The sequence below is a fragment of the Acomys russatus genome, chromosome 7, assembly GCF_903995435.1.
Source record: "Acomys russatus chromosome 7, mAcoRus1.1, whole genome shotgun sequence".
Classification (NCBI taxonomy): domain Eukaryota; kingdom Metazoa; phylum Chordata; class Mammalia; order Rodentia; family Muridae; genus Acomys; species Acomys russatus.
This window is the reverse complement of record NC_067143.1, coordinates 2497320-2518069: the sequence shown is the minus strand read 5'-3', so window position 1 is coordinate 2518069 and position 20750 is coordinate 2497320. Positions and strand designations below refer to the sequence as shown.

The 20750-nt window shown below is 37.1% G+C and overlaps 1 protein-coding gene across 2 annotated transcripts in view; it reads left to right on the top strand.

Annotated features, from left to right (window-relative positions):
• The window catches only part of Ppp2r1a (protein phosphatase 2 scaffold subunit Aalpha), a 37036-nt gene extending 36247 nt beyond the window's left edge, over positions 1 to 789 (top strand). Inside the window, exon 15 of one of the 2 annotated variants that reach the window (XM_051148418.1) lies at positions 395 to 789. In XM_051148418.1, the coding sequence (XP_051004375.1) occupies positions 395 to 414 (20 nt within the window). In that variant the 3' untranslated portion in view covers positions 415 to 789. Of the gene's footprint in view, positions 1 to 391 lie in introns of both variants that reach the window. The other variant, XM_051148417.1, reaches the window with a different exon arrangement.
• The last annotated feature ends 19961 nt before the right edge of the window (positions 790 to 20750 follow it).

Here is a 20750-nt window from a genome sequence, read left to right as displayed (position 1 = left end):
AGCGTCATTGTCTCATTTTAAGTACTAACAATAACTTCTAACTTGGATCCCTTTAATAAGAAGCAGGATTATCTGTGTGATCAGGACCCCATGCTTCTTCGCTACATGAACTTTTCCTCAGCATTCCTCATTTCATGTCTGTCACCCACCTAGTCCAATCTCAAGTTCCATTTGCTGGTGTCATTACTTACCAAGACTCTTGACACAAATTTTCCTTTGTAGACTCCCCTTTTCAAAAAGCAGTTCTTGTCTGGGATAGTGTTGCCAGTTCCATGGTCCCTATAAACAGTATGTGAGCTGGAGTGAGGCATTTGGTGCCTGTGGGATGGATGGATCTGTGATTCTGTGACCTCACCTCCCCTTAGACCTTCAATTATCTTTTCTTTTTCAGTAGCAGTGGACATGCAGGTGTGAGCAGCCAAACAACTCTTCTGAGAACAATTCACCACAAGTGATAATGGAAAATTCTATTTTCTTTCTTTCATCTCTGAAGAGAATATTGAAGGTGCAAGTGATGGTCTGATAGTTCTTGATCCCAAGTGGAAGACAAATCTCATATGTAGGAAACAAGAAATTTTGGGGACTGGCACATGAAAGATTGGCAGTAAGCTATGGATGCCCCATTGCATTCTTTCCTTCCCTAAGGTAGCTAACTTAGTTATTTCCTATTTGTTAGTCTATGGCAGTGGTTCTCAGTCTGTGTGGATTGAGGGACCCTTTCACAGGGTTTCACCTAAGACCATTGAAAACACACACACACACACACACACACACACACACACACACACATGTTTAACTTCATAATAGTAGCAAGATTATAGTTATTAAGTAATCACAAAATATCTTTATGGTTAGGAGCCTCCACAACATGAGGAACTGTATTAACAGTGGCAGTATTAGGAAGGTTGAGAACCACTGGTCTAGAGTGACATCGTCATTTAAAATGTTGAAAAATAACTAAAATGAGACAAAAGGATGATGAGGATTCAAATGGATTTGTATAAAATATGCTGATAATCCATATAACAAATCATTGGATTCTTTTGCTCAGTCAATAACTCTGAATTTACATCACATTGTGTTACCAACTGTTACTTAGCTTTTATTGAAAAATGCACTTTATCATTTGTACTGCCATTAGCAATAAGAAGGGAACCTAAATTACATTTAAAAACAAAAACTGAGGGTCCTGAAAATGTGAGTAGTGACAGCAGCAGGAATATACACTGTAACAAATTATGAACATCTCAAGAGCAACTAAATCTCTGATATTAGTTAATCCTACCCTTTACATCATCTTCTCCCAATCTGATCCCATCCCTATTTAAACACTACCACCTTCACTTTTCCACTGCTTTGTTTTCCTACCATATAAGTCTCACTATGTCCATTTTCATTAAGGATTTCCCATCCACCATGGCCCCATAATCACTTCCAAGTTTCCACAGACATTCCAAATTACATAAACAAATCTCAAAATTCTTAGCTATGACCTTCATACAGGAAAGAACATGCAACATTAGTCTATTTGAGCCTGAGTCACCTCATTTGGTGCAAGACTTTTCAGTTTCATGGTACAGATTCATGAACACTTCTGCTACCTCTTCTTTAATTGTATGGAATAATTTATAGTTACACCTTCTGTGGCTTTGTGCAGAGCAAACATTTTATAATCACTTCAGTGTCATTCAGTGTTTTGGATCTGTTCAAGTTGTTCATATTTTCTATCTTATGATTAAAAAATTAAATACATACATATATTTTTTTATCGTCTACCTCTCTTCAACTTCAATTCCTCTCGTACTTTCCATAAAATGTTTGTGTGCTGTCTTCATGTGCCCTTTTTTTTTTTTTAGCTCACTGAATCCATTTAGTGCAGCCTGTAAGGGCACAGGGCCATCTGCTGAAGCATGGGTAGCCTCTCAGGAACAACCCACTAGAAGAAAACTGTTTCACACTATCCCAGCCACTATCATTTGGTAATACCTCCTTTGTTAGGTGTGAAACGTCATGAGCTCCTTCCCCATCTATATTGGTATTTTGACAGATTTGGTCTTATAATGTCTTGTGTAAACAGTACCAATCATTGTGAGTGAATGTGTGCATACAATAAATTGTCACAGACAATAATAGTGTTTTGGTACAGACATCTACTTCCTCTGGATCTTAGCTCTCTGCAATCCCTCTTCATTGGCAAGGGGACATACTAAAATTGTCTCTCTAACATACAAACTGAGGCAGAAACAAGGGAAATAATACCACTCACCATGATCTCAAAAAACTAAAAGTATGCTGGGATAAATCTAACCAAATAAGTGAAAAACTTGCACAATGAAAACTTTAATAAACTAAAGGGGAAAAAAACTGAAGACGTTACTAAAAGACGGGAAAACCTTCTATGTTCATGGATTGGTAGGATTAATTTTGTGTAATTAGGCATCTTGTCCCAAGCAATCTACAGACTCAGTACAATCCCATCAAAATTCTGTGAAGCAATTCTTTACAGAAATAGGAAAAAAAATTAATTTTACATGGAAAAACAAAAGACTCAGTGTTGTTAAAGCAATCAAAAACAGCACAAAAACTGCTTGAGGCATCACCATCCCAGATTTTAAGTTACATTACACATCCATAGTAATAAAATCGTCATAGTACCACAGGAAAACAGACACACTGACTAATACAATAAAAATCAGGATCCACATGAAGTGCACTCTCCCGCAGCCACCTGATTTGTGGGTATAGATATTATGCTTATATGGATGTCTATGCACCACTTTCACTTCTGGTTCCCTTGGAGACCTTAAATTTCTAGAGTTATAAACAGTTATGAGTTACAATGTGATAAACAGAACTTGAAACTGAGGCCCTCTGAAATAGAAGCAAATGTTCTTAACCACTGATCCATCTCTCCATCCCAAGCTGCCTGATTTTTTGACAAAGAAGCAAGTAACATACCCTTGAGGAAAGAGATCATCTCCATCAAATGGTGATTGTTGAATTAGAAATCTATGTGTAAAAGAATGAAAGTAGATCCTTATTTCTCACACTACAAAGCTAAAACCTCCAAATGGATCAAGAACTGCACCATAGGACATAATATCATGAACAATAAAAAGGAGAAAATAGCTAATATGGTAGGCTTGATTAAACTGTCACCATAGCGTAGGGGTTAAGATTAACAATTGATAGTTAAAAACTAAATGAAGCATCATTGGTCAAGAGGAGAGGTAGCCTACAGGTCTGAAAAAAGTCTTTACCAGGTACTTATCTGACAGAGGATTAGTATCAAGAATAGGCAAAGAAAACAAATGGCAGAAATAAACACCCCCCCAACCCAAATAATTTCAGGAAGATAATTCAATTTATAATAGTGATGTTTGAATTTACTGAAAGGTGCATTTTCAACATATTCTTTAATTCCTTGTTATCTATTTTCAGACAAATTACAATTTTTAATTTTAGTGATTTGTGTCTGCTTCTTATTATTTAGTTTTCATTAGGATTTGCTAATCTTACCTATTATCTCATGGAACCAATTCTGTTTTTATCAATTATTTCTATTATTGTTTGTCTTAGATTCATGAAATTCTTTTATTTATATCATTTTCCAGAAGGAAGAGTGTGTGGATAGAGAACTGCTTTTGATTTTTTAATTCATCAGTAGTAACATTAAGCTATTTAATTGAAATCTCTATAATTTTTTGCAAAAATAAAACAAACATGGGAAAGAGAGAATATACAGAGGACCATGGACATAAAAGTCAACCTTTGTCCTAGGACATGTTGTAGGATGGACACATTTTGGGTCAAAAGTCTTGTGGATGGGTTGGTGTCCTTATCCCTCCATTGAGAGCCCTGCCTGACTACAGGAGGTAGCCACTACAGATTCCATATGCCCTGCTGCTAGAAGTCTCAGCTGGGATGACCCACATAGACTTCCTAGGGCCTCCCCTATTCCATGTCTCTGGCAAATCCCAAAGATGCCCCCCACCTTGACTTCCACTCTCTCACCTAACCCTCTCCCCTCATGCCTTTCCCGCGCTACATACCACCTGCTCCTAATATCCATCCCTGATTCCCTACCCATCCCCTCTTCTACCCAAGAAGACCTGGAGAATCAATTTATTTGTGCCTATGGGGGAATCACAAAGACTGAACCTCCAACAAGGGAACATATGTGGACTGGTCCTCGGCCCTTAGCATATATGTAGCAGATGTGCAGCTTGTTCATGTGGATCCTCCAAATGGAACAGGGTCCTCTCTGACTCTGATGCTTCCTTTGGATCCCTTTACCCTAACTGGGATGTCTTATATAACCTCAGTGGGAGAGGATGCACCTAGTTACTCACCAACTTAGTGTGCCAAGGCTGGTTCATAACAATGAGGGCCCTCCCCTTTCTCTGAGAAAGAGAGCGAACATGGGAGAGGGGTGTGCAAGGATGAGATTGAGAAGAAAGGAGCAGGACTTCAATCAGGATGTAAAGTGAATATATTTTCTGTGGATTTTTATCTGTGTTTTGTTTGTTTGCATGCTTGCTTAGTTGTCCTGGAATGTGGTTGGTTGGCAAGCATTTCTATTTAAATTATTTCCCAGTCTCCATCCTTCTCTCCTCCCAGTCCCATCCTCATTCACCCTCCCTGACTCCCCACTTCGCAGAGATAGGGAGGCCCCAAGTGGTACCTACCCACTGTGGAATCTCAATTCACAGCAGAACTAAACTTACCATCTCCCACTAAGGCCTAACAAGGCAGCCTAGATAGGGGAAATGGATACAAAGGCAGACAACAGAGTCAGTGGCAGCCCCTACTCCCATTGTTAGGAGACTCACATGTTGACTAGGATTAGCACTTGCTACATATGTGTAGGGGACCTAGGTCCAGCCCGTGCATGCTCTTTGGTTGTTGTTTCAGTATCTCTGAGCTCCCATTGGCCAACGTTAATTTCCTTTGTAGGTCTTCTTGTGGTTTCCTTGACCCCTTCAGCTCCTACTATCCTACCTCCCACTCTTCCACAAGACTCCCCAAGCTTGGCCTATTGTTTGGCCGTGGGTCTCTGCTGCTGTATCCATTACCTGCTGGATAAAGCCGCTCAGAAGAGCGTTATGCTAGTGTTCTGTCTGCAAGAATAGTAGAGTATCCTTAATAGGGGCAGGGCTTGGCTCTCTCCTGTGATGGGCATCCAAATTTGGGCTAGTCATTAGTTTACCATTCCTTCAATCTCTGCTCAATATTTATCCCCACACTTCTTGTAGGCAAGACAAATTGTGGGTAAAAGGATAGGGCTAGAGAGGTGTCTCAATCCTTAAGAGTGCTCTTCCAAAGGAGTTGGATTCACTTACTATCACACACATGGCAACTCACAACTGTCCATAACTTCAGTTCCAGGAAAGCTGACATCCTCACACAGACATACATGCAGGCAAAACATTAGAACTTAGAGTAAATCAATAAATCATTTAAAAATATGTTTTGAAAAATGAAAAATAAAAGGAGAAAAAAAGAGAAGGAGCAAAAAACATCAATTGGAATTCCAAAGGAGGTTAGAAGGTGTCACATCCCCTGGAGAAGATATGGCAACCAGGATTTGAGGTCAGAAGAAGCCACTCTGAGGATAAGAATATTCTCTCTTTCATCAGAATTTGACACAAAAGTGGGCACAGTTAATGAAATTTTACTCCCCACCCTTCTTTTTTTTTTTTTTTTTTTTTTTTGAGACAGATGTTCTCTGTGTAGTCTTGACTGTCCTTAACTAGCTTTGTAGACCAGGCTGGTCTTGAACTCACAGAAATCAACTTGCCTCTCCCTCCATGAGTGCTGATATTACAGGCATGTGCCATCATGCCTGTCTAGTTAGTGAAATCTAAATGTATTAAATGTACTAAATGTACATAAACATGGGAAAAGGTGGTTTTACAAAAATAAGTTTCATACAAGTAATCAACAAAGAAAGATAGGATAATACCAGAAGTTCCAAAAACCCAATTATTTCTTGTAAAATTCTATGAAACTTTTATCTGTTGTTATATTAGCATGAATGATTAGTCTTTGGCAAAATCTCTCAAATATGCCCATTATTGCAATAACAAGTATTTGTTATTTACTTGTCAAAGACTCTTAGATTGCTGAACATTGTCTGTTCATGAAGACAAAAGTAATCAAATATATTTCACCACATTAATTTTTTAGCAAGTAGTTAAGAAAAAGTAAACTTACATATATTCAATAAATTTTAACCAGTTTAATCAAATAAAAATTTAAAAAGATAAAGATTTTAAAAATTAAAAATAAATAAATAAATAAAATGAAAAAAAAGATTAATACATTATATATGCAATCAGATTATTACTTTAGTAAGCATGATAAGTAATTTAAGTCACATTTCTTTATTTACAAAAAAATTTGTGTGTATGGGTTTGCACATTTGTCATACTCTGTTTATGATTTGATAGTTGCAACAATGTGCTGAGTATGTATGAGTGACAGAATAACAATTAAACATAGATCAGAAAGAAGTAATTTGCATGTTGGCCTATTATTGGTGCTTTTAAATTCTTATACACAAAAAAATGGAGTGGAGATTCACAGGAGTCATGGGTCATTAGAAGAAAGAGACTTGCATTTGGGAAGCACTTAGAGACTACTACAGAAGCATTTTCTATGAATTATATGGGATGATAAGCAAGAGCTAAATAAATAAGAGGAAGGAAACTGTGAAAACAAATAAAATGCTCTCCAAAAGCAGAATGTTCTTTGTGGCTCTGGACTTAGGGTAGGACTTGAGATAGAAGTTGATCCTGTGAATGTGCTTCATTACCTGCTTGTGTCTGTAGAGGATGCAAACTATGGAGCCACTGACCCACATCATCAGCCCCATAAAAAAAGGCCTCATGAGCTGAGTGGAATGCTTCAGAGAGGATGTCACTAGTTTTATCAATACATACAGCAGAGTAGTGTCCAGAATGTTTTAGGGCTGCAATGTTTATATTGTTCTATCTTCTAGCCATTTACAAAGGAAAACAATGTTTGAAAGAAGGGACAGTATCAAGGTCAGATATATGGAAGAAACTGGGTGATTTCAATTTACACTTTTTCCACATGTGGCCAATTGGACTAATGTCAATGGCTTGGAAAAGAATTAGTAAGAAGGTCCTGCTGATGGACATTGTCCTTTTCACCCTTTGGAAATAAATACGCAGTTTGTATCCAATATGCCTAAGGAAGTCTTTCAGGACAAAACCCATCATTGTCTGGGGCATACCTTTACACAGAAGAATTAAGAAATTTGCTGTAACTAACTGCTGGATGATACAGTATTTGTGCCTTAAATTACTTCTTCTTAATTAAAGCAACAGATAGTACCTAGTATCTATGCTAACTTTTTTCTTAAAGGTTTCTTTGCATGCTTTATATAAGGGAAACAACATAATCATAGTGAAATATAATAATATCAGTATGGACACAATTCATGGCTCTATTCCATTCATAATGTGTCAAGACTTAGGGAAACTATCTACGCAAGCAACTTTTCTGTGTGTTTCTGCTCAAAGCTGCAAGTTTCCACTATATTCTTTGCATCTTTTACATAATGTATGAGAAAACTATAGCCATATCCTAGGAAATCTGAGAATTCAGGATCATATTCCTATAGTGGAAACTGAGAAAGTGGAAAAACCATATACCTAGATATGTTAGAAATATAGTTTCATTGAAAGTTTGATTAAGTAACACCTATATTGTGACTGATGACTCCTTTGAGTCAAGAGAAGCAAGTATATGCATAAGTCTAAGACCACATAGTTTCTTGCTCCTTGAAATCAATTGCCATGACTTTCCATTTCCTATGTTGTTGTGCTGTAAAAACTGGCCCACTTTGAAGTCCTTTTTTAAAATTATTATCATAGAATCACTTACCAGGGTGCCTGACAGTTTTCACATTCACACTTTGCTCCTCATATGACAGTTAGGAATACTGCCCATGCTTTTTGAGTTGGCCACAGTTTCTATGACTAGGAGAAACCTGTAGAAAAGCAGAGAATGCCTGAGATATGGCTCTGTGGTTCTGTTACATCCTTCCCATCAGACTTGAAATGATCATTTCCTTTTTAGGGGAAATGAGTGCACAGGTCTAGAGAAAAATGTTTCTCAGAGTTAACATTACCCCCAAGTGATAGTTATGAGAAACAATTACAAGTTTCTTGCAAGTTTGTCTTAAGACACTTGGAGGCATTTGTGTCTTTCTCAATCTGGGTTACTTCACTCAGGATGACCTTTTCTTTTTTTTAAGTAATTTATTCTTGTTACATCTCAATGGTTATCCCATCCCTTGTATCCTCCCATTCTTCCCTCCCTCCCATTTTACCCTTATTCTCCTCCCCTATGACTGTTCCTGAGGGAGATTACCTCCCCCTGTATATGCTCATAGGGTATCAAGTCTCTTCTTGGTAACCTGCTGTCCTTCCTCTGAGTGCTACCAGGTCTCCCCCTCCAGGGGACATGGTCAAATGTGAGGCACCAGAGTATGTGAGAAAGTCATATCCCACTCTCCACTCAACTGTGGAGAATGTTCTGACCATTGGCTAGATCTGGGTAGGGGTTTAAAGTTTACCACCTGTACTGTCCTTGACTGGTGCCTTAGTTTCTTGTACAATAAAAGGTGCTCTGGAGGAATCTCCATACCTGATCTCAAACTGTACTATAAAGCAATAGTTATTAAAACAGCATGGTACTGGCACAGCAACAGGCTGGTTGATCAGAAGAATCGAATCGAAGACCCAGATATGAATCCACACACATAGGGTCACTTGATTTTTTACAAAGAAGCCAAATCCATTCAATGGATTTTGGATAGCATCTTCAACAAATGGTGCTGGTCTAACTGGAGGTCTATGTGTAAAAAAATGCAACTGGACCCATATTTGTCACCTTGCACAAAACTCAAATCCAAGTGGATTAAAGACCTCAACATAAAACCAGAGACACTAAGTCACTTAGAGCATTTCTTTAAGTGTTTTTTGGCCATTTGAGATTCCTCTGTAGAAAATTTTCAGTTAGTCTGTGCCCCATTTTTAAATTGGAGTATTTTGTTTGCTGGCATTTACTTTTTGAGTTCTTTATATATTGTGGGTCTTATTCCTTTGTCAGATGTAGGATTGGTGAAAATTTCTTCAATCTACATGCTGCCATTTCATTCTACTGAAAATGTCCTTTGCCTCACAGAAGCTTTTGAGTTTCAAGAGGTTCAAATTATTAATTTTTTATCTTAGAGCCTGAGCTGTGGTGTTTCGTTCAAAAAGTTGTTCCTGTGCCAATGAGTTTAAGCCTCTTCCCCACTTTCTCTTCTAATAGATTTAGTGTAAATGGTTTTATGTTGATGTCTTTGATCAACTTTGAATTGAGCTTTGTGCTGGGTGATAAATATGGATCTCTTTGCATTTTCTACCTGTAGACATCCAGTTATACAAACACAACTTATTGAAGGAGCTTTCTTTTTCCATTGTATAGTTTAGGCTTCTTTGTAAAAAATTGTGTCCATAGGTATGTGGGTTTATTTCTTGGTCTTCAAGAGAAATGAGTGTGGAGATCAGACCTGGGGAGAGTTGGGGTTAGGGGACAGAAGGCCTATAGAGTGAAGAGAAACCATGTGCAGAGGAATCTCTGTGACAAGATGGTGATGTAGGACAGGCTAGGCTTCTGGGAGGAATAGGTGGGTGACAATTTTTGAGATACCTAGTAGCAGGAGTCATGAAGATTTAAGAGGACACCATCTAACTAAGCATGACTCCTAGTGAAGAGAGGGGAACACCAACACACCAACAAAAACTTCAAGCGAAAATAAAACCTGCCTGTAAGATGTGCAGGGATAAAGAAAGAGCAGAGATTTAGGTAATGTCCAGCCTGGCTTAACTTGAGACCCATCCCATGTGAGAGAGCCAATCCCTGACACTATTAATGATATGCTGCTATGCTCACAGACAGGAACTTAGCATAGCTGTACTCTGAGAGGCCATACCCATGGGAAGATTGAAACAGATGCAGAAACTTACAGTGAAACATTGGGCGATGTGTATAGAGTCTTGTAGAAAACTGGGGGCATGGATAGAAGGACTTGGAGGTGACAGGACCTCCTCAAGAAGACCAACTAACCAAAGCCCAAAAGGGCTTGTGGAAACTGAAGTACCAATCAAGAACCATGAATAGACTGGATCTCCACTTCTTCACAGATGTAGCCAGTGGGCAACTCAGGTTTCATATGAATTTCAAAACAAGTGTAACAGAGGTTGTCTCTTACATGTTCTTGGTTGCCTGCATCTTGATCATTTCCCCCCTCATAGGTCTTCCTCACCAGGCCACAGAGGAAGAGGATGGGCTCAATCCTGATTTAACTTGCTGAGCTTAGGCGGGATAGTAAGTGGGGCTTCTCTTTTCTGAGGAATAGGGGATGGAGAAGAAAGGAAAGGAGAGATAGGATGGGTAAGAGAGAAGGGATGCAGCTATGATCATGAGGTAAAGATAATAAATTAATTAATAAAAAAATAATAGGCATGAGACGAAAAACAAGAGAGAAACAATGTGGATGTTTTGATCATAAAAATGGGCAAAATTCTGACTTATGTAAAAAGATGTCAGACCTGTTTTGTGATGGAAACACAAAAGCAAATTCTGTTGGGTACTCAATGGGATGAGTATTAAGTATTAAACTTGAAATTATCCACAAATCTCAGAGATCACTCAGTACTTGCATGATAGCATGCAGTTTTAGTCAAATAACAGTCAAGGATGAGAAACAATTGTGATTTACAAATCTCCTTGGGCTACCTATAAAAATAATTTGGATAAAACTCTCAGCTACATTGTTTAGTGATAGACAGCTTCATATAATTTAATTCTCTATAAGATTTTTAAAATAATCTGAAAACTTATTCAACTACCCAGAACTACTAAGTTCATGGATCTTAGAAGAGAATGTGCTACCACTAATTTAGTGTAGCAGCATAATTTCTAATGACATTCTACATACTTATTCTTTTAACCCCACGAATGTTATGCTCTCACTCATCCTCAAAAAAGTTTATTTGCCACAGATAAAGACCACTGATGAAACTAACAACCAATCAAGATGAAGGGAATAAGACTTGATTTGGTATCCACTCACAAATGACACATCTGGAATATAACTCCTGTACCTATGACTCAGGAAACATTTTAAAAGAGTGGGAAGAAAGACTTTAAGGGACAGAAGAACAAAAAAATCTGCTGTGACAGGCTACCAAGAAGAGACTTGATACCCTATGAGCATATACAGGGAGAGGAGATCCTCCTCAGTCACAGTCATAGGGGAGGGGAGTAGGGGGAAAGCTGGAGGGAGGGAGGAATGGGAGGATACAAGGGAAGGGATAAAAATTTAGATGTAATATGAATAAATTAATAAAATAAAAAATATGCTGTGAGATTGAATCTCCTAGAAACATCAAGGAATCTACACTCATGAAGTCCCACCAATATGGTTGCCATACCAAGACCTGAACAAAGACTACATCAATAGACATATCAAAACATAAAAGGGAAGTATCACAGGGACCAAGCCTAGACAAAAAATTACAAGCAATTAAGGAATGCTGAAATCAAGAGAAATGGTCTTTCCCAGGAAAGAACCCTCATTGGTTATACGGAAACCAAGTCACTAGCTTAGAAATAAAATACATACAATAATATTATGCAGATAGAGTAGATTCTGTATACATGTGTATATATGTATGTATGCATGTATGTATGTATATTTGTTTGTTTATGTGTAACAATAGAGTAGGTTGTGTGTACATGTGTGTGTAAGTATGTATGTATATATGTTTGTGTATGTATAACAATAACCAAAGGAAAACATGAATTTAAAATAGAGCAGTGTAAGTGTGATACATGGGAACAGCTTGAGGGAGGAAATTGTGTGGGAGGAATGATGTAATTATATCTTAATTTTAAAAAATGAATAACATATCTGTTAGGTAAAATTTACATATTTGAGGAATAGGATGATCTGATTCAGATACTTTTTCAAAATGATATAAATTGTGATTATAGGCAAAAAGTCTGTTGAGACATTATGTCCAGAGATAGAGACAAACTATTCACAGTACATGAAGCAGCTGCATAGTGTGATTCAATACACAATGGCAACCAAGCTGAACTATAGAAATGCCTATCATCACATTCCTGTGCAGATTAATTTTTTTGCAGTCAAACACTACTAGGATTGTAATACTCTCCTTTTAGGGCAAAAGAGTAATGAATTTCTGTTTGATTATCTTCATTTAGATTTATTTTTTCAGCAAGAAAAAGATCTAAGAAAAAAATATCCAATAAATTTTAACCAGTTTCTGCAGTAGAAAGTCAAGATAGATATCCAAAATAGATTCTAAATTAAACCATTAGTTTACAAACTATGGCAAATTCATAATTTCTGTACATAGATTAATATTACTTAAGTGCCAAAACAATATAGGATATGCAAATACATACTTCATGGAATGTTCACACTTTATGTATACATATTTGTTCACGAGTACACACCACCTGCTTTAATGACATGAGTACTCATAAATGATTTAATAAAATTTATACATCATTTAAAAACAGACAATTTAAATGTTACTGATGTGGACTTTTTTATTCCTTGCATCAACAAAGTGGAGTGAATATTCACAGAGTGATTGGCTTGTGAGCAGAAGGGGACTCACAGTTGGGGAACACATAGAAACTACTTCAGCTGTATTTACCTGGAACAAGCCTGGACTATATAAAAGAGCCCAACTAGTTTATGAGTAGCAAGAAAGATTTTTAAAGTAGACAAAGGTGCTAACAAAGAGATGTTAGTGAAGGATAAATTGCTCCTGAGATTGTGATTCTCTGCTTCTATCTACATGGCATGCAAACTGTGGAGCTACTGTACCATGGAAAATACATCAAACATTGATTTCACTGAAGAGAGAATGTCAATGGCTTGGTCATGTCAAATAGATGAAGAGTACCCAAACTCTTTTAGATCTGTAATTCTTCTAGGGCTCCATCTTGCATGTATATTCATAGGAAAAACATTATTTGCTATGAAGGACAAGATATAGCTCATAGCTCACTTGCATGCCAGAAGCAATGCAACTTGCAGACTTGACTTTAATCTGTGTTCTTCTGGAGTAATTTTGGCTGATAATGATGTCCTGGAAGACACTCAGGAAGCAGATGCTACTGATGGACATATCCATCCATACTCTGTGAAGATAGTACAGCAGATTGCACACAAAATATTAAGGGAGTATTGCAAAAGCTGCCACTGTGTAGGGGAACTCCTTTCAATATGAGCTGACTACAGGTATTACATAAGATAGCTTCCAGGAATCAGGATCATCCAGCCTCCAACTCACATCTCTACCCACCATCCAGGGGAGACCTGGTATCACCCAGGATCATCTAAGTTAGGCATACCACTCCAAACCCCTGACTTCATGTACAGCTAGGAGAAAACCAGCAGAGGGGTGCTTCAGAATATTTCCTGAGTTCTAGCCTCCAGCCCATGGCTCTATCCACCCACCTTCCCATAGAAGCCAGCCAGGGCCCCAACATCCAGCCCACAGCCATACACACATTCCTGAAGATGGTTCATGGGTCCCAGGAACATCCAGTCTCTAAGCCATGGCTTTTGTCACCTTCCCAAGTAGTCTCATGGGCAACAGAAACTCAACCAAAATTATGGACAAACAGGTGGCTAAAATATAGTATAAGAATTCAAATAAGAATCAGGGCATTAAAGCACCACCTGCAACCTGATGTCCTAGTACAAGCCTTGGATATCCTAACAGAGCAGGCACACAAGAAAATGGCCTTAAATTTAGTCATTTAAAGATGATAAGGGCCTTCAAAAAGAAAACAACTAAATCTCCTAAAGGAACATAAGAAAATACAATTAAACAGGTGAAAGGTTTGAATAAAATAGTCCAAGACCTGAAATGGAAATAAAATAATAAAGAATACACAATCTGAGGCAGTCCTGGAGATGGAAAATTAGGGAAAGAACAAGAACTACAGAGGTAAGCATCAGCAACAAACCACAAGAGATGAGAACAGAATCTCAGGAATAAAAGATACGGTAGAAGCAACCAATACATCATTCTAAAAATATTAAAGCTAAAAAGTTCCTAACAGAAAATATCCAAGAAACTGGGAACATTATGAAAAGACAAAACATAAGAATAATAGGAATAGGAAAAAGAGAAGATTCCCAGATCTATGGACCAGAAAATATTTTCAACCAAAATGTAGAAGAAGATTTTCTCAACATAAAGAAAGAGATGCATATAAACATACAAGAAGTTTACAGAACACCATGTAGATTGGGCTAGAAAAAGTCCTGCCTCCATATAATAATTAAAATGTTAAACTACAGAACAAAGAAAAATATTAAAAGCTCCAAGGGAAAAACTTCAAATGACTTATAATGGCAAACCTATCAGAATTACATCTGACTTCTCTACAAAGACAATAAAATCCAGAAAGGCTTGGGCATATGTATAACAAACTCTACGAGAGCAAAGACACAAATTGAGACTACTATACCCAGCAAACCTTTCAACCACTATTGATAGAGAAAGCAAGGTATTACAGGACAGAAACTAATTTAAATGATATCTATGGACAAATCCCAACCTACAGAAGATATTAGAAGAAAGACTCCTACTTGAAGTTTAACTACATAAAAAACTACTCAGGATAAAAATAACCGAAATACAGAAAAACCAAAAGAAGAGAAGCAAACAAACACATTATCACAATGAACAGAAAAAGGAAATAACAGTTACTGGTCATGAATATCTCTCAATATCAATGGCCTCAACACCACAATTAAGGGCAAAAGCTAACATATGCTGCATACCTCAGCAATAAAGATAGATATTACCTCATAGTAAAGGGCTTGAAAAAGGTATTCCAACCAAATTGACCCAAGAAGCAAGTTGGAGTAGCCATTCTGGCATCTAATAAAATAGACTATTAACCAAACTATTCAAAGGAGATGTGAAGAGACACTGCATACTCATCAAAGGAAAAATGCATCACCATGATGTCTCAATCCTGAACATCTATGCCTCAAATGCAGAAGCGCCCACATTCATTTTAAAAAATGCTAAAGTTTAAATCACACAATAAACCCCACTTTAGTGGTGGGTGACTTCAGCACCCCATTCTCCCCAATAGACAGATCATTGAGACAGAAACTAAATGGAGAAATAATGAAACTAGTAAAAAATCATGAATCAAGTTGACTTAACTGATATCTACAGAACACTTCACCCAAACACAAAAGAATACAACTTCTAAGCACTTCATGGAACCTTCACCAAAATTGACCATATATTTGGTCACAAAGCAAAGCTCAAGAGATACAGGAAGACAAAAATAATTGCTTGCATCTTATCAGACCACAGTGGATTAAAGATTGAAATAAAAAACAACAAAAACAAGAGAAAGCTTACAAACTCATAGAAACTAAACAACTTTCTACTCAATGACCTCTGAGTAAGGGATGAATTTTTTAAAAAGAAATTAAAAACTTCCTAGAAATCAGTGAAAATGAAGGTACAATATACCAAAACTCATAGGACACAATGAAACCATTACTAAGAGGAAAGTTCATAAAACTGAGTGCCTTCATAAATAAATTGGAGAGATCTCATACTAGGAACTTTAATGAAGCTCTAGAACAAAAAGAATCAGACACACCCAAGAGGAGTAGAGGTCTGAAATCAATAAATTAGAAACAAAAAGAATAATTCAAAGAATCAAGAAACCAGGAGCTGGTTATATGAAAAAAATTAACAAGATGCACAAACCCTCAGCCAAATTAACTAAAACACAGAGGGAGAGTATTCAAATCAGTAAAATCAAAAATGAAAAGGGAGATATAATGACAGACAATAAGAAAATCCACAGAATTTTTAAGTCTTACTTCAAAAGCCTATGTACCACAAAATTTGAAAATCTAAATGAAATGAACAATTTTTGATAGCTTCTAATTGCCACATTTAAATCAAGATCAGGTAAACAAATCAAATAGTTCCAGATCGCCTAAGGAAATATATGCAATCATCAAAAGTTTCCCAACAACAACAACAACAACAACAAAAAACCCTCCAGATCCAAGAACACATCAAAAATATCATTCAACATGACCAAGTAGGCTTCATCCCAGGCATGCAGAGGTGGTTCAATATGCATTAATCCATCAATGCAATCCACCATATACAAAATAAAAGAAAATAACCACATGATCATCTCCTTAGATGCCAAAAAAAAAAAGCATTTGACAAAGTCCAACACACATTCATTTTTTAAGTCTTGGAGAGAGTAGGGATACAAGTCACATACTTAAACATAATAAAGGCAATTTACAACAAGCCTATAGCCAACATCAAATTAAATGAAAAGAAAATTTAATCAATTCCACTGAAATAAAGGACAAGACAAGGCTTTCTACTCTCTCTACATCTCTTCCATACAGTACTTGAAGTCCTAGCCAGAGCAATTAAGATTACTAAAGGAGATAAAGGAATAGAAATGGGAAAGGAAAAAAATCAAACTATCACTTTTCACCTATCATAGGATAAAAAAGTGACCCTAAAAATTCTACCAAGAAACTCCTTCAACTGATAAATATCTTCAGCAAACTGGCTGGATACAAAATCAGCTCAAAAATATTGGTAGCCCTCCTGTATACTAATGACAAATGTGCTAAGAAAAAAATTAGGGAAACTTCAGCCTTTATAATATCCACAAATAATATAAAGTATCTTGCAGTAACTCTACCCAAGAAGATACCATAAGTTGGAAAGGTCTCCTATGCTTGTGGATCAGGAGAATCAACATAGAAAAAACTGGCTACCTTACACAAAGCAATCTACAGATTCAATGCAATCCCTATCAAAGTATCTACACAATTAATTATAGACCTTGAAAGATAAATTCTCAACATCATATGAAAAAAAAAAACCTGAATAGCTAAACAACCCTGTACAATAAAATATCTTCCAGAAGAATCTCTATCTCTGATCTCAAGCTGTACTACAGAGCAGCAGTATTAAAAAAAACATATAAATAGGCTGGTTGATCAATGGAATCAAATTGAATGCCCAGACATAAATCCACACACTATGGATACTTGAGTTTTGACAAAAAAGTCAAAACAATACAATGGGAAAAAAAGATAACATCTTCAACAAATGGTGCTGGTATAACACAAATAGATTGATATTTATCACCCTGCACAAACACAAGTCCAAGTAGATTAATGAGCTGAATATAAAACAAGGCACACTAAATGTGTTAGAAGAAAACTGGGGAAGAGCCTTGAGCTATTGACACAGGAGACATCTTCCTGGACAGAACACCAAAAGCTCAGGCTCTAAGGTCCACAATTAATAAATGGGACCTCATGAAACTGAAAAGTAAGGGAAGCTTTCAACAAAACAAAACAATAGCCTATATACTGGTAAAAGAACTTCACCAACCCTATATCTGGGAAATGGCTAATATCCAAAATATATGAAGAATTCAAGACATTAAACACCACCAAACCAAATAACATAATTAAAAATGGAGAAACAAAATAAACAGAGAATTCTCAAAAGAGAAATATCAAATAGCTGAGAAACATTTAAAGAAAAGCTCAATGTCCTTAGTCATCAGGGAAATAAAATCCAAAACAACTCTGAGATTCCATCTTTCACCTAATAGAATGACTTAGATAAAAAATTTAAGTGATAGCACATTCTGGTGAAGATGTAGAAAAAGAGGCACTCCATTGCTGTGGGGAGTTCAACAAATCAAAACAAAACAACAAAAACTATAAAAGATCCAGCAGAAATGACTGGAATTGTCCATCAAAGAGGAAAAAACAACAAAGGTAATGTAATCATACCAGGGTCATCCAGGAATCTAGCAGTATTCACCCAGAAAAGCCTCATGGAGGTGTGCATATGGACATCCTAATCAGAATTCTTGGTGAGAAGTGTCCTCTCAGGTGAGGATGCCAAGTAAAGAAAAACTTGTAGCAGATGGAGAGTATACCATTGATTCCTTAAAATCAGGCTGCAGAAAGGGACTCAAAAAGCTAAAATCATTTTCTTTAGTTCATATTTGACTGTACAGGGAGAAGGTCATCTCCATATTGTCCACAAGATAACATTCAGGTCACACTGTAGGCATGTTTATAACAGAATATATCTGTATATAACATCGTATATGTAGGAAGTACCTTAGAGCTGTTCTTAAAGGTATAAATACTTAAAACACCCTTAGCTGACTGGTGAATCTCCTTTTCATTCTAGAAGAGTTGTAGGGTCAGCATTCCTTAGAGTACAGAGTTTGGGGACCACAAAAAAGAACCTACTTGCTACCAGTGTCTACTTTCTCTAAACTGAAATAACACTTGTGAAATAAAAAATTATACCCTTAGTCAACATTATGCTGACTCAAACAACAATTATCTGCATACTGAGGCATTTTGAAACGATTCAATCAATCTATCAAAAAGTCAAAAAAGTAGCCAGGCCTGGTGGTACACACCTTTAATCCCAGCACTTGGGAAGCAGAGGCAGGGGTATCTCTGTCACTTGGAAGCCAACTTGGTGTACAAAGAGAGTCCAGGATAGCCAAGGTTACCCAGAAAAACCCTGTTTTGAAAAGAAAAAAAAGCAACAAAGTGAAAGCAACAAATGTGTGTATGGTTTTTTCATTTCCTTTTCTTCTTTAAAATGTATGTATGTATGTATGTATGTATGTATGTATGTATTATTTAATTTGCATCCCAAGTACAGTTTCCCCTCCTTTTCTTTCCAATCCTTGACCCACATCTTACCTCCCTTCTATCCACCACAACTGCTTTTCTCTTCAGAAAATGGGAGGCCTCCCATGGATATCAACCAGCCTTTGAATATCAAGCTGCAGTAAGACTAGATGTATAATATCCTATTGAGGATAAAAGAGGCATCCCAGTATGGGGAAATGTCCCAAAGGCAGGCAAAAGAGTAGTGGCAGCCCTTGCTCCTACTCTTAGGAGTCACATATGAAGAACAAGTTGAAAAATTGTTAAATATGTTCAAAGTGCCTAGGTCAGTCCACGGTCTGCCTATGTTTGGCTGTGGATCTCTACATCTGTTTCCAGTAATTACTGTGTGAAGTCTTTCTGATTACAGTTATGTCAAGTTTCTGTCTGCAAGTATAGAAGAATAACAACACTGTCAGGGTTGAGCGCCCTCTCATGATATTGGTCTCAAGGTAGACAAGCAATTGGCTCACTACTCTCTCAATTTCTGATCCATCTTTATCCCGACACATCTGTATGCAGGAAAACTTGTGAGTAAAGGGTTTTATGGCTGAATTGGTGTTCCTATGCCTCCAGTGGAAGTCATTTTTATGGGTTACAGGAGATGGCCCATTCAGGCTCCATATCCCCCATTGCTAGGGCTCTTAGCTTTGGTCAACCTCATAAATTCATAGGCATTTCCATTACCCTAGGTTTTTAATCTTATACCAGAAATGCTCTATCACAGATTCCAGTAGTCTCTCTCCTTCAGTCTTCTCCTATCTGAGTCTTTCTCTTTCCATACCCACCCCCAACTTTCACCCAGTCCTTCCATCCCTGTCCACTCATGATATCTATTCTATTTCCCGTTCTACACAATATTCATGCATTTCCCTTTGTCCCTCCTTGTTCCTTAAGGTCTTTAGCTTGGAAGATTGTAGCATTGTCATTCTTTACTTTACTGCAAATAGCCACTTATAAGTGAGTACATACATTGTTTGTCTTTCTGGCTCTGTGTTACCTCATTCAGGATAATCTTTTGTAGCTCCATCCAATTGGTGTTTTTAATAGCTGAGTCATACTTCCTTGTGAAAAGAAACCAAATTTTATTTATCCATTTTTCAGTTGAGAGATATCTAGTTTGTTTCCAATTTCTGGCTATTACAAACAAATCTGCTATGAACATATTTGAGCAAAATTCCTTGTGGTATGGTAGAGCATCCTTTACATATATGCCCAGGAATGGCATAGCTGGGTATTGCGGTATGTCTATTGCTAAATATCTGAGAAACCACCAAATTGCTTTCCAAACTGCATACTAGTTTGCATTCCCACTTCCAATAAAGAAGTGTTTGCCTTGCTCCAGATCCTCACCAGTATGAGCTATCACTTGAGTTTTTGGTCGTAGCCATTCTGACTATTGTAAAATGGAATTTCAGAGTAATTTTGATTTGCATATCCTTGAGGGCTATGTATTTTGAAGAGAACTTTAAAGTCTTCTCAGGCACTACATATTCTTCTGTCAAAATTTCTATCTAGATCTATACCCTATTTTTAATTGGTTTATTTGCTTTGGTGATATCTAAATTTTTAGTTTATGTATTGATCCATTTCTTTAATATATATTTATTCACTCTACATCTTAATTGTTGCCTCCCTACCTCCTCTTCTGCCAGTCCCATCGTTCCCTCCTCTTCCAATTACCCCACTCACCTATTCCTCAGATGAAGGGATCTCCACTACCAACCCAAAACATCACATCAAGTCATATCAGGATGGAGTATATATTCTTCCCTTGTGGTCAGAGGAGGCAGCGATGTCAAGTGGAATTGATTTTAAAAAGCAAGCAACAGTGTCCATATCATAGACAGGCCCCTTTCCCATTTCTAAGTAACCTACATGAAGA